General features: G+C 31.5%; 1 protein-coding gene across 2 annotated transcripts in view; it reads left to right on the top strand.

The window, feature by feature from the left end:
• Nucleotides 1–12856, top strand: part of Kynu (kynureninase) — a 105597-nt gene extending 92741 nt beyond the window's left edge. Inside the window, exons 11-14 of one of the 2 annotated variants that reach the window (XM_027937970.3) lie at nucleotides 2893–2945; nucleotides 5515–5600; nucleotides 11305–11535; nucleotides 12629–12856. In XM_027937970.3, the coding sequence (XP_027793771.2) occupies nucleotides 2893–2945; nucleotides 5515–5600; nucleotides 11305–11535; nucleotides 12629–12754 (496 nt within the window). In that variant the 3' untranslated portion in view covers nucleotides 12755–12856. Of the gene's footprint in view, nucleotides 1–2892; nucleotides 2946–5514; nucleotides 5601–11304; nucleotides 11536–12628 lie in introns of those variants that run through there. The other variant, XR_003583134.3, reaches the window with a different exon arrangement.
• The last annotated feature ends 250 nt before the right edge of the window (nucleotides 12857–13106 follow it).

Below are 13106 nucleotides of genomic sequence, written 5' to 3'. Positions count from 1 at the left end.
GATAAATAAAAGTGCAAAAATTGTACATATTAGTGGGGTACTACATGATGTTTTGATTCATGTATACATCATGAATCAGGTTAAACATATCTATCTTCTCAAATAGATATTACTTCTTTATGGATAGAATGTTCAACATTTTTTATTTAGCATTTTAAAGTATACAGTACATAGCCCATCTGAACTTTTTACTCCTGCCTCACGGTAACTGAGTATCTATTGATTAACATTTTTTTCATCTCTCCCTTCCCTGTACTCTCAGTCTCTAATAACCACCATTGTACTCTCAATCACTTTGAAATCAGTTTCTTATATTTCACAAATGAGTGAGATCATATGGTACTGTATTCAGCTTATTTTACTTGCATGATGTTCTCCAGGTCTATACACGTTGCAGAAAATGTAAAGATTTAATTCTTTCTTATGGCTGAATACTATATCTAGGTGTTTTTATACCTAGAAGATTAGCGAATACATGGCAATATAAATTGAAAATGATTTTTTAAAATAGATTGTTGCTTGACATGATTTTCTCCTTATTCATTGATCTATGGAAACAATATCAAGTTTCCCTTTAGAGCTGTTAGTACAAAGGACTGCATATTATTGGATTTGTTAACACAACACCACAATGTTTCCAATTACAATTTTTTACTATATACTACCACCTTGTAGAAATATCTCACTCCATTGTTCTTATGGTTTTATGGAATTCTTATTATATCTTTTGTTTTGTTTTTTCCATATAATATTAGAATCCATTTCTCTAGTTATAAGTTAAAAAAAAAGTAAACAAAAATCTACTTTCATTTTTACTTGGATTATATTAAAGGTATACATTAATTTAAAGATAATTGACTTTTTTCTTAATGTTGAATGTTACTCAAGATTTTGTTTGTTTAGGATGTAAATCTTAAACATTTCTTGGTAGTGACTTTAAATTCAATTTTTCATTATTTTATACCAAAATGCAACATTAAATTATCCTTTTGTTCATGGCAGGCACAAAATTATGCAGTTTGAAAATGGTAATAATTTACTTCCTCTTTTCATTTTTTTTGCATCTGTAAGTAAATTCTTCTTATTAATGAAATTACCTTTGGTACTTCGTGGCTAAGTTTGACTTTAGGGTTTGAGATAGGTAGTTTCCATTATTATATTCTTTAATTTTTTAATTAAAATTGTTCTGAAAGGGTGTAAATGTCTTTATAGGGTCTGTGAAGATAACCCTATGATTTTTCTCTAACACATATAATAAACTGCATAATAATAAATTTGCTAGTATAGAGCTATTCTTGTATGCCTGAAATGAACCCCACTGTTCATAATGTATAATTATTTTAATGTGTTGTTAAAATCTGATTGCTAATATTTTATGTAAGATTTTATATTAATATTCTCAAGATTAGCTTATATTCTTACATATGTGCAATTCTAAAATGGTTTAATATTAACATTAATATGAGTATCAAAAATATGCTAATTTTTTCTATAACTCTGTTTTGATTTGTATTTTGTTGTCTGTGCACTGAAGTAATTTAAAAAGCATTGGAATTGGGTTGGAGTTGTAGCTCAGTGGTAGAGCACTTGCTAGCATGTGTGAGGCACTGGGTTTGATTCTCAGCACCACATATGAGCAAATAAATAAAGGTCCATCAAAAACTAATAAAAATATTTTTTAAAAAGCATTGGGATTAACTTAAAAGTATAGGTAAAATTTCTCTGTGAGACCACCTAATTTTAGGTGTTTGTGATTTTTCTCTGCTGCTTCTATTATAATCTGTTGATTTTGATTTTCTGTCATTTTAGAATTAAGTTGAATATTTAGTATCATCTTTTAAAAGTACTCATTTTATTTAGTTTTTAAATTAATATAATTTTATGATGTTCATCTTTTCCCTATTTTATGATTTTTACCTCCATAAAATGTTTATATTTCATGCTTACAATTTCTTGTACTATCTTGATTAATTGACATCTCTCCCCCACCTCAACTGAGGTTTGATCTATGTATCAACATAATTTGTTGTTTGGAACAATCAGTTTTGACTTTTCTTAATTTACTCATTATTTGGTTTCAGTTTTTCTTGTTTAATAAACTTTTCAATTTTTTCACTGATTTATTTCTTTTAAAATTTCCTGAAATTGTTCTGAGATGTAGTGTTATCAATTGTTCTTTATCTACCATCTAGCAATATCCAAGTATTGATGTTCCTATATATTGTGTATTTTCTGTTTGGCTAATTAACTTCGTTTTTTGGAACCAGGAATTGAACTCTGGGGCACTCAATCACTGAGCCACATCCCCAGCCCTATTTTGTATTTTACTTAGAGACAAGGACTCACTGAATTGCTTAGCACCTTGCCATTACTGAGGCTGGCTTTGAACTCACAATCTCAGCCACCAGAGCCTCTGGGATTACAGGCATGCACTACCAGGCCTGGCCTTAATATTTTTATTAACAATATGAAAGTAACCAATTTCTTTAGAACATCAGTTTTAGAATACCAATGAGTAAATAGTGCTTTGGAGCTACCATTTCTCTTTACAGATTGTGAAAATATTATATTAATGTTTTACCTTATTGTGATTTTAACTTTATTTTGAAGTTAAAATACTCCTTAACATATCAAGTCATTTTAATTTATTTTAAGTGAGAAAAAACTACATTAAATATAGTCTTTCAGATGATTTGCTGTATAAAAATTAAATTGATTTATCCTTACTTTTGACAACCTTATAAATGGTTCTTGCCTTCTTCTATCAGTTACCTTTTATCTGTTTAAATATTTCATAACTTAAAACATAAGTGATTTTAATATGCTGGCAGATTCCTAAATTAATAGCCATTTGTGTAGACCAAAACATCTAATGGGTACCTTATATTTTAGGTTAGTGGGATGGTTTGGCCATGAACTCAGCACCAGATTTAAAATGGATAACAGTAAGTATATTCAATTTTATTTCATAAGTCACTTTATTTTAGCTTCATTTTAATTTTCATCTATGTGTATATCATATATAATATACATGCCCCATGGAAACTGCACTTTGAAAATGTCACTGAGATTTTTTAAAATAAGAAATGACATTTTCAGTGTGTAAGAGTGTTTATAGATTTAGCATAATTTTGAGCCTATTCATTTGAAGAGAGATAAAAGGAAATGAAATTTAACTTATGGCCCATGTGGCTTGATCAGATCCTCTCAATATGGAGTGCCCAAAACATCAGGCAGTGGGAACAAGAGGGAATTGGGTACTCAAGGTCAGATCCAGAGAGTCTTGGGTCTTTACTGTGTAATAGTTTTGTGATGCTGCAAATCACAGTATTCATCTTGTGTCCTTGCTGTTCTGTTCCACATACCTAATATGAATAATATCTATTTCAGGGTCTGGTTTAAGGGTAAGTCAAATTCAAAACTGTAAACCAAGTAACATATAGCAGTACTTTTAAATATGATCATTTTTTACTCATATTATTTTTTGTGGCTTTTGCCATGTACCAAAGAGTGATGTTAAACCCCAGTGAATAAAAATAAAACTGTGCTGTATATTTGTCTCAAAGAGGGTCCTATTTTGTTTCCTGAATGACCCTATTTTTAGTCATATAGAATACAGAAAGCATTGTAAGTGCTTTGAGAATTCATTGTAAACTAAATATTTCAGAGTGCTTCCAAACCTATGTATGTATTTGAATTTGCAACAATTAGGATACAAAGGATCAGGGAGGACAACTTTAATCAAATCAAGAAAGCTTTTTTGGTTTGTTTTTTTAATGTGGTTGTTGAATGATTAGCTCTGATATGACTGTTACTTAAATTCTTTAATTCTATGAGATGGGTTTTCTTATCAGTAAATGAAATTTGATTAAGTATGGAGAAAAATTTTCTATCACAAAAGACATGATAGGAAAAATTTTAAGGTTTTTTGTGTTATATTTGTCTCTGTGCAAATATTCAGCTCTGCATTGTGGAGCTAAAGGTACTATAGATATGCACAGATAAATGATTTTGATTATGTTCATCAACTCTTTTCCATCCTTATGACAAAATAACTGAGCAGAGCAAGTTAAAGGAGGAAGGATTTATTTTGACTCAGTGTTTCAGAGCTTTTGGTCCATGGTTGGCTGGTTGCATGAATTTTGGGCCCGTGGTGAGGCAGGATATGATGGTCAAATAGCAGGTAGAGCAAAGCTGCTCACCCATGATGATCTAGAAGCAGAGTAAGAGAGTGTGTCAGGGGTTAGGGACAAAATAAACTTCAAAGAAATATCCCTGGTGACCCACCTCTTCCAACTCAGCCCCACTCTTCCCAAAAGCATCATCAACTGAATCCTGAGTCTTAAATACATGAACCTTTGGGATACATAACAGAATCAAACCATAGTAATGCCGATGTTCTAATAAAACTTTATTTAAAAAATAGGTGGTAGATTGGATTTGACCTAGAGGTCACAGTTAAACTTGCCCCAGATTAGAAGAATTTTTAAAGACCATTTTTTTTTTTTAATATTTTCTTGGTCAAGCTTAGTTTTAGTTTAATTTCTTCCTAGCCATCTTAGCCCTGATGGATTTAGCTTGCTACAATTTATTGTACTTATTCTAACTGGAATAATATCTGTTATCAATTAATATTTCCAATATGTCATACTTAGGCAAATTTTTTCCCCCTAGCTCTCCTCTTTTTCCTAAGTAAGCTACTTGACCTAATAATCCTGGAGTTCAAAGTAACCTTTGCAGTTTATTTTATTCATTTTTCTGCATTTGGGTGACATTATAATTACATAGCATTCTTTTCAATCACGCCTGTAATCCTAGCTACTTAGGAGGCTGAGGCAGGAGGACCTCAACTTCAATGCCAGCCAGAGCAAACTTAGCGAGAGCCTGCTCCAAAAATATAAAAATAAAAAGGACCAAGATATGGCTCAGAGGTAGAATGCCCCTGGTTTCAATCCCAAGAACTGAACAAAAGGAGAAGGAAGGGAGGGAGAGGGGGAGGAAAGTTAGTGCTCCATGATAGAAAATCAAAGCATGGGTTGAACAGGAATATTGGCTTGGAAGTTGGAAGACAGGCAGAGGACACAGTCAGTAAAAACTTCTCAGAAGAGGTTATTTTTGTTGTTTATTTGCTTTGTTTGTTTGTTTTTGAGGTGAGGTCTTGCCCTGTTGCCCAGGCTGCCCTTGAACTTGGTATGCTTCTGCGCCAGCCTCCTCTGACTAACTGGAATTACAGGCATGCGCCACTGCACTCAGACTAATACACCACATTCATTTTGTGTATAAGGGCTGTATTGATTGGTAGTTTGCTGAGAAGGTAGGAACAGGAGAGATGGGAATTGCCAATGAAAAGAAAATATGCCAGTATTTTCACTCCATTAAGTTTCTCTTAAATATCTTAGGCATTCCCTCTGTGTAATAAAAATATTTAAGTCCTAATATTTTACTGTTCTTTCTTGTCTTGTTGGCCCTCTTGAAAGCATATTCTTTAATAAAGACATGATATTAACTTTTCAGAACTGCAGTTAATCCCTGGGGTCAGTGGATTCCGTATTTCCAATCCTCCCATTTTGTTGGTCTGTTCATTGCATGCTAGTTTGGAGGTAAGAGATCTGCATGTCAGCCTTTCCTGTCTTTACTTTTTCTCCTTACCTGGTTGCCACAGGTTGTAGTACTTTCTCTGCTAATAAGCAAGATTATAAATGTACACTGTACATAAAGGAAGGACAAAAGGCAGCATCTTCCTATTGGAAAGGTGACTATATGGTGATTGTCACCTGTCATTTATATTTTCTGCCCCAGACTCAGTGCTTGACACATTGTTGGAATGTAGTAAACACTAAATGGAATTCAGCTGGGGAGACATATATTTTGGTTCCACTTAAAATCTGTGTGAATTTGAATAAGTTATTTGACCTTCTCTCTATATATAAATAATTTAGTGTCCAGTGTTTAATTCTTCAGTAATTCACTCAAGCAACATGTATTTATTGAGAAAATATTTATGGGCCAGGCACTATTGTGATTTCTGGGGATTCTGTTTCTTCTACTTCTGTGAGCCAGTGAACTGACAAAGTGCCCGGTGACAAAGCTATAAATGACTTACCTTCAAGTGAGGGGAGTTATTAATAATTAGAAAAGTGAATTCTATTATATATAAATTATTATAATGCATCAAGTTAAAAAATAAATAAATTTTTGTTTTATAAAATAATAAGAGTAAATCAAAGATTCTGTATGATTTCCTCATTAGACAGAGTTCTTGCTTTCCTGAGGCTTCTATGCCATTATATAATCTCTACTATTGTGACTTAATATGGTCCTTTAATATTTTGTTTAAGTTTAGTTTCACCATAAATTAATATTTACATAATGAGTTAATTGTTTTATATATATATATATATATATATATATATATATATATATATATACACACACACACACATATATATACACACACATGAAAACAGAAAAAAATATATACATAAACCAAATTTATTTTTTTATATTATTTAGGAACAGATTCAATTTATTTGAGTAAATATAGATTGTTAATAATTTTATGCTATATGATTAACAATCTTAATACACATATTAATTAAATTATATATTGTATATACAAATATTTGGGTAAAATATATTTTATGTAAATGTACATACCTATTCTAATAGAGGTTTTATATATATAGCTATTCAAACAAGGCTTTTATTTTTTCTTCGGTGCCTCTTAAAATCATCAAGCTCATGATATTTTGGGAAATCAAATTGTGGAGAATACCAGAATCAAATGAGTGACTGAATAAAGACTTCCAAATCCCTTCTATGCCCTAAATTGTCAAATTTCATGAACACTCATGGCAGTTTCTCATTATGACCACTGGATGGCAATGTCAAGTTCCTTTGTTTTTATTCAAGTTCACCACTATGCAGTGATAATTGCCTTATATTCATTTCGTCACAACTTAGAAAGCACCTACTCAGGTTGACCACTTGATGGGGCATGAGCTGTTTTCACTTTGAGGCAGATTTTTTTTTTTTTTTATTGGATTACACAGGCAATGACAAGATTTTTCAGACAGTGACACTTTCATATTTTTTAAGTAAATATCTTAGTAATTCATAATATTTGAGTTGCTTTATAATATCCACTTAGAAAAAAAATTGTTTCTCAAAGAAACAACATTTTAAAACAAAGTTAAATTTCAGTTTACTTTGCAAGTGTGTATCAGGAAGATGAGTTACAATCAGAAAGACACCAAGATATATCATAGAAGGACTAAAAAAATAACATGATTTTATCTGATTTTCTTTATCTTTACAAATAATTTTTCAGACAACTAGAAATTTTCTTTTATACACTGTCTTTTTGGTATGGCCTCCACAGTAAGCTGGTCTTTCCTCCAATAGTCACCCTTTCTTCTATGGAAAAAGAGATGATTCTTGTTTTTTTCTACCACTAGTTTCCTACCAAACTGCATTAATGGAACCTAGACAAAATTTTATTCTAAGACTCTGAAGACCTTTAATATATAAGCTTAAACCTAACCAAAGGACCCAAAAAGCCATTAAAAGGGGAATGTAGACATCCATGGAACTTGTCATCACTTACTTAATTTTCTAGAGCCTCCTATCAAGGTCATTCACTTCTAAGACTATGTTCTGACCATAATTATCTTTAGTTAGTCAAGCTTTATGTTTGTGAAAGAATTGTTCAAAATCCTCCCCATTATAAATTGTAAAATGTTTAAATTATAAAGTAAGAAATGTTCCACATTGTGTGCTTTCTACACATGTCTGAGCTTGCCCTGTGAGTCAGTATTATTGAATTAATCATAGTGGTGTTTACCTATCTTTTAAAAAGTTAATGCATTGTAGGAGATAAATGGTTGAAGTTGAAGTTGAAGTAAGTGAAATATATGCATGACTTCAACTTTCTCCTTTGTTTTCACCTTCCTTTCAGAAAATACTATACATACTCAAATTTCAACTGTACAGAAAGATTCTATACTCAAGAATCAATATTACTTAGACATGACCTCTGATTTTCAAAGCAATGCATTTGTAAGAGACTAATAATGAGTGTAATCACGTGTGCACATGATGATTAATTCCATTAAACATACCTTATTGTCAGTTTCAAACTGTCTTTTCCTTTATATCTGGGCTTTTAAATGACTTATACAGTATTTAAAAAATATTGTGGATGAAAGGAAGTAACTTGAAGCTAAAACCCAAATGAGTACTCTATTGAATAGTGGTCACTAAATGTGACCTTAAACACAAAACTAGTGCTCTTGAATTCATTTGCCTCATTTTTCTGAGGATGTTAAGAGTTGATTACTTCAGAAGTTCCCTCACTCTTCCAATTACTTATTTGAAATTTATATATATTATATTTTAAAGTTTCATATTTATATATAGCAACAGACAATTTTAGATCTGTTTAATAAATAAACTCATAATGAAGGAAATTGTTTTAAAATACAAAATTAAAACAATTAATTTGCACAGAAGATCAGAATCCGCCCCCCCAAAAAAAAAGAAAGAAACACACTGTGTTTCTTCACACTGCACTAAAGACCTAATTTTAAGAATTTAAGAGAAAAGTATCACAACTAAAAACATCATACTATGTATACAATTTTTAGTCAATCTTATCTATCTTTTCCAGATTACTGTTTATTTTACTCAGTAAGAACAAAATAGCCCAAGTAGTTAAAACTCTGCCAAGAATTCTCATAAGCTGAACATTTTTAAGCTACATTAATTTTTTCTAAAAAAATTTTTTTGAATACTGAAAACATAAAATAACAAGAAACAAAAAGAAAAGAGATTATTTGTTTTATTTCCCTGTTAACTTCTATTAGCCTCTATAGTATTTTTATGTGAGGACTCAGAATAGAATTTTATATTCTGTGAGAAAAATTTAAAAGTGCTTCAAAACACAATTTGCCCTTGTTGTGGTTATAATGTGGAAAATATTAAATTAAAGGTTATATTCTTATTAAAGAGTAGAACTCTTTAACATTCTACATTCATACATTCTACAGTATGCTAAAATCAAAACTATTTGCCATTTAAAAAATGATTTCTAGTTACCAAGAGTAATCTAGAAGAGCAAAATCTCCTAACTCACTTTAAAATTTTATGAATGTAAGTAAATAGTACCCAAATTTTACAAACCTTTGAATACAAATTAATTATCATTGTAAGTATACAGACAACCCTCCATATCCACAGACTCTACATCTATAGAGTTCACACTTGGACTGAAAATAGTCATGAAAAAAATTTTGCATAAGTATAGACTCCTGTTTTCTTGTCATTAGTCCCCAAATAATGCAGTATCACAACTAGTTACACAGCAATTACATTATACTGAGTACTGAAGGTAATCTGGAAATCATTTAAATTATATGGGAGGAAGTACATAGGTGATATGCACGTAGTACACCATTTTTAATCAACAGACTTGAGTATTGTGAATTTTGTTATGCAGGGTGATCCTGGAAGCAATCCCCTGTAGATTCCAAGGGACAACTGCACTTCACTCATTACACCCATCTGTGTCTTATGGGGCCTGTAGTAGAACCAAAAATATTTCTAGAATTCTTTATTAATTAAAACATCTTAGCATATTGTTGATCTCCTAAGAGTCTTTTCATCTCTCTCATATTTTTTTTTATTCCAAATTTATCCAGAAAGACTTATTGTGGGTCCTGCCTTGAGAGGCTCTGCTCCTGTACTCTGGAACTATGTTAATCCAAATCTATTGAGTTCCCTTGAGTTTTCATTGCTTGAAGTCTACCTACATTTTGCTTTACATAAGGAAATGATGAAATAGCACCTATCAAATTCCATGCAATCTGGGTCACCTAAGTCTTGAAGCAGTTTGCTTGCATCCAGATCTGCAATTATCAGCCTCCAATGGTAGCTGATTACCTTTGCAGGCCTACAAACATGGTCCTGAGGTGTGGTTGGAGAGACATGGTATCATTTTGTCTTTTCTGCCCCACCCCCACTTTTTTAGACACCATTACCTTTTAATACAATTCCCATCTTCTCCTTCAACCAAATTCATAAGCTCCAACAGTGTAGTTCCTGAAAATATATACCTTCAACTGAGCCCTATTAGAATGTGAATCCACAAATGTCACATGTACATACCAAAAAAAAAAAAAAAAAAAAACAACAACTGTATTCGTAGACTTGAGGAACTCTAAATATCACCACATGACCCTATCTGTATCCTTAATAGTTTTGCTCATAGTGCAGAAAAGGAACATTAAGTGTCATGCCAGCACATCATGCTGTTTGAAGTCTATTCAATTCTTGTGCATAGGATATACTTTTAAACTTTATTTAACCTTCAGAGATAAGCCAGAAAAGCATGTCTGTTCTTACTCTAATGTTCCAACATTTGGTATTGTGGGTCTTTGTCACTCATCTTAATGTATGACATCTCTGGCAGCAAATGGTAGTATTTTCACAACAGTGCTTGAGTTTATCAAAGAAAAAAATATATATAAAATAAAAGAAATAAAGAAACAAACAAACTATCCCAATGCTTCAGTAATAATAAGTGTATTATGTGACTATGTGACGTTGTTTTCTTCTTGGTCCAAGAAAATGTAGCTTCCTTATTTAACTATTTGTTTTCTAACAAATCAGTTAAAAAATAACAGATAATATTGGTAACACTGCCTTCACATAAACATATATATTTATCTCATATTGCACTTTTTGCTAACCAAACCATATATAAGAATAAAAAAGGTCTTTTTTAAATAGGTGGGCATAATATGTTTATTTTACTATTTTTTTTTTTTTGGTGGTGCTGAGGATCGAACCCAGTGCCTCATGCATGCTAGGTAAGCACTCCACCACTGAGCCACAGTCCCAACCTTAGAAAAAGTCTTTTTGATTATGATTTTATTAACTGGTTTTGAGAGCAAAGTTTAAATTTCAAAATATTTGAATGCATTAAGTTATGCTTTACTTGGTGATTAAATTAATATAAAATAACTCTGAAGTCATATGCTATTAACTCAATTTTTCTTCTTTCACAAGTATTGTTTAAATGATATTTGCAGTTTTCCTCTCATGGAAATTTGCCTTTATATTTAATGGAAAAACACTTAGAAGAGGACATGTTTTTACAAAAAAAAAAAAAGATTAGCTAAAACTGAGTGTTTATTGGATAGGCCAAAAGTCGGCATCTCCTTTTTTATGCATGATTTACACTTAATTTTGGCTTCTTTGAAGATCAATAAAATACTGCTAACCTGATTGTTTCTCATTTGGCAGATCTTTAGGCAAGCGACTATAAAAGCACTGAGGAAAAAATCCATTTTGCTAACTGGTTATCTGGAATACATGATCAAGCTTTACTTTAACAAAGATATAGGAGGAACCAAGAAACCAATTGTGAATATAATTACTCCATCCAATATAGAGGATCGGGGCTGCCAATTGACACTAACATTTTCTATTCCCAAGAAAAATGTTTTTGAAGAACTAGAAAAAAGAGGAGTTGTTGTAAGTATATTTTTCCCATTGCTACCAGATTATTTGTATGGGTTGCAATTGGTGGTAAATTTTGGATTTGTTGGTTTATTCATACTTGCATGTCATTTCACATCAATCCATTAGGATAAATTTTGTTCCAAATAAGCTTTCAGTGCACTGCTAATTGTAGGGCACAGAGATGTATCTGTCATTTCCGATAAAAGAGAAGATATCACAAATTTTTGTTGTGAGAAATGGTGTTATATAATTTACTCATTTTTTAAATTGTAGTGCAAAAAGAAATTATTTCATTGTGATGCATTAGTATATGTTTTTTATTAATTCACTAGATTTAACTCAAGAAAACTCCAGTATACCTTTATTTAATCTATGAAACAAAAGTAGTTAGTGAAGGATAAGAAATAAATTGGTCTTCTTTAGTAGCCTAATAAACTCAGTTATTTTTACCATTGTCAAAAAGACTTGGAGACAATTCTCAAGAGTAGTAACATTGCAAGGAATATATAGTTTCTTAACCCCTGGGCCTATGTGGACTTTAGTCTCCTGAAGAGAAATAACAACAGCTGATGGGAATTGAATAGGACAGTGTGCATAGACTATATATTATCTCCTTGACTCACAATGTTGTTTCTTGAAGTAGGCTATAGTGATCTTCAGGGTCAGGCCAAATTTTCTAGTCGTACAGCATATAGCAGTCGTTCCTGCATATAGCCAACTTCTTATCTGTAAGATCAGGGATTAGAGAATTAAATTTAAGGAAAATTTGCTAACACTCCCAGTAAGAATATCATTCATTTAAATTTGTCCAAGGATTCTACTCTGTCCAGGATTTCCCCACAGAAAAAAATGAATATATGATCATTTGGATGGTGAGAGAAGATAATTATTGATTGGACCTCAGGCCCAACCCATTATTATTTTCATTATGAAGAAGAAAGTTTCAAATTACAGAACCACAATGTTTTACTGAAAGTGAAAAATTGCTTGTGCATTAAGTTTCAAGGAAGCCAGCATGAATGCTTTATGGAAGTTTATCTTGAATGGACATTTTCAGTATGTGCTAAAATTTTTGTGACTTTATATTATTTTATTTTTCCTCCAGTGTGACAAGCGAGAACCAAATGGGATTCGAGTGGCTCCAGTTCCTCTCTACAATTCTTTTCATGATGTTTATAAATTTATCAATTTGCTTGCTTCTGTACTTGATTCTGTAGAAACAAAAAAGTAGCAATGTTCTTATTATTAACTTACACAAATTTACTGAAAGATGCCTTATTTTACTACTATTCAATTTTTAATTTTTAAAAATAAATTTTAATTATTAAAACTATTTCAAAATTGATTTCTTTTATTGATTTTTTAAAAAATAAATGACAGCAGAATGCATTACAATTCTTATTACACACATATACCACAATTTTTCATATCTCTGTTTGTATATAAAGTATTTTGACACCCAATTCGTGTCTTCATACATATACTTTGGATAAGGATGTATATCACATTCCACCATCTTAGCTAATCCCCTGCCCCCTCCCTGTCCCTCCAACCCCCATGGAAGGAATAGATCAAAATTGATT

This window comes from Marmota flaviventris, chromosome 11, assembly GCF_047511675.1.
Source record: "Marmota flaviventris isolate mMarFla1 chromosome 11, mMarFla1.hap1, whole genome shotgun sequence".
Taxonomy (NCBI): Eukaryota; Metazoa; Chordata; class Mammalia; order Rodentia; family Sciuridae; genus Marmota; species Marmota flaviventris.
This window is presented reverse-complemented; position numbering and strand designations above follow the sequence as displayed.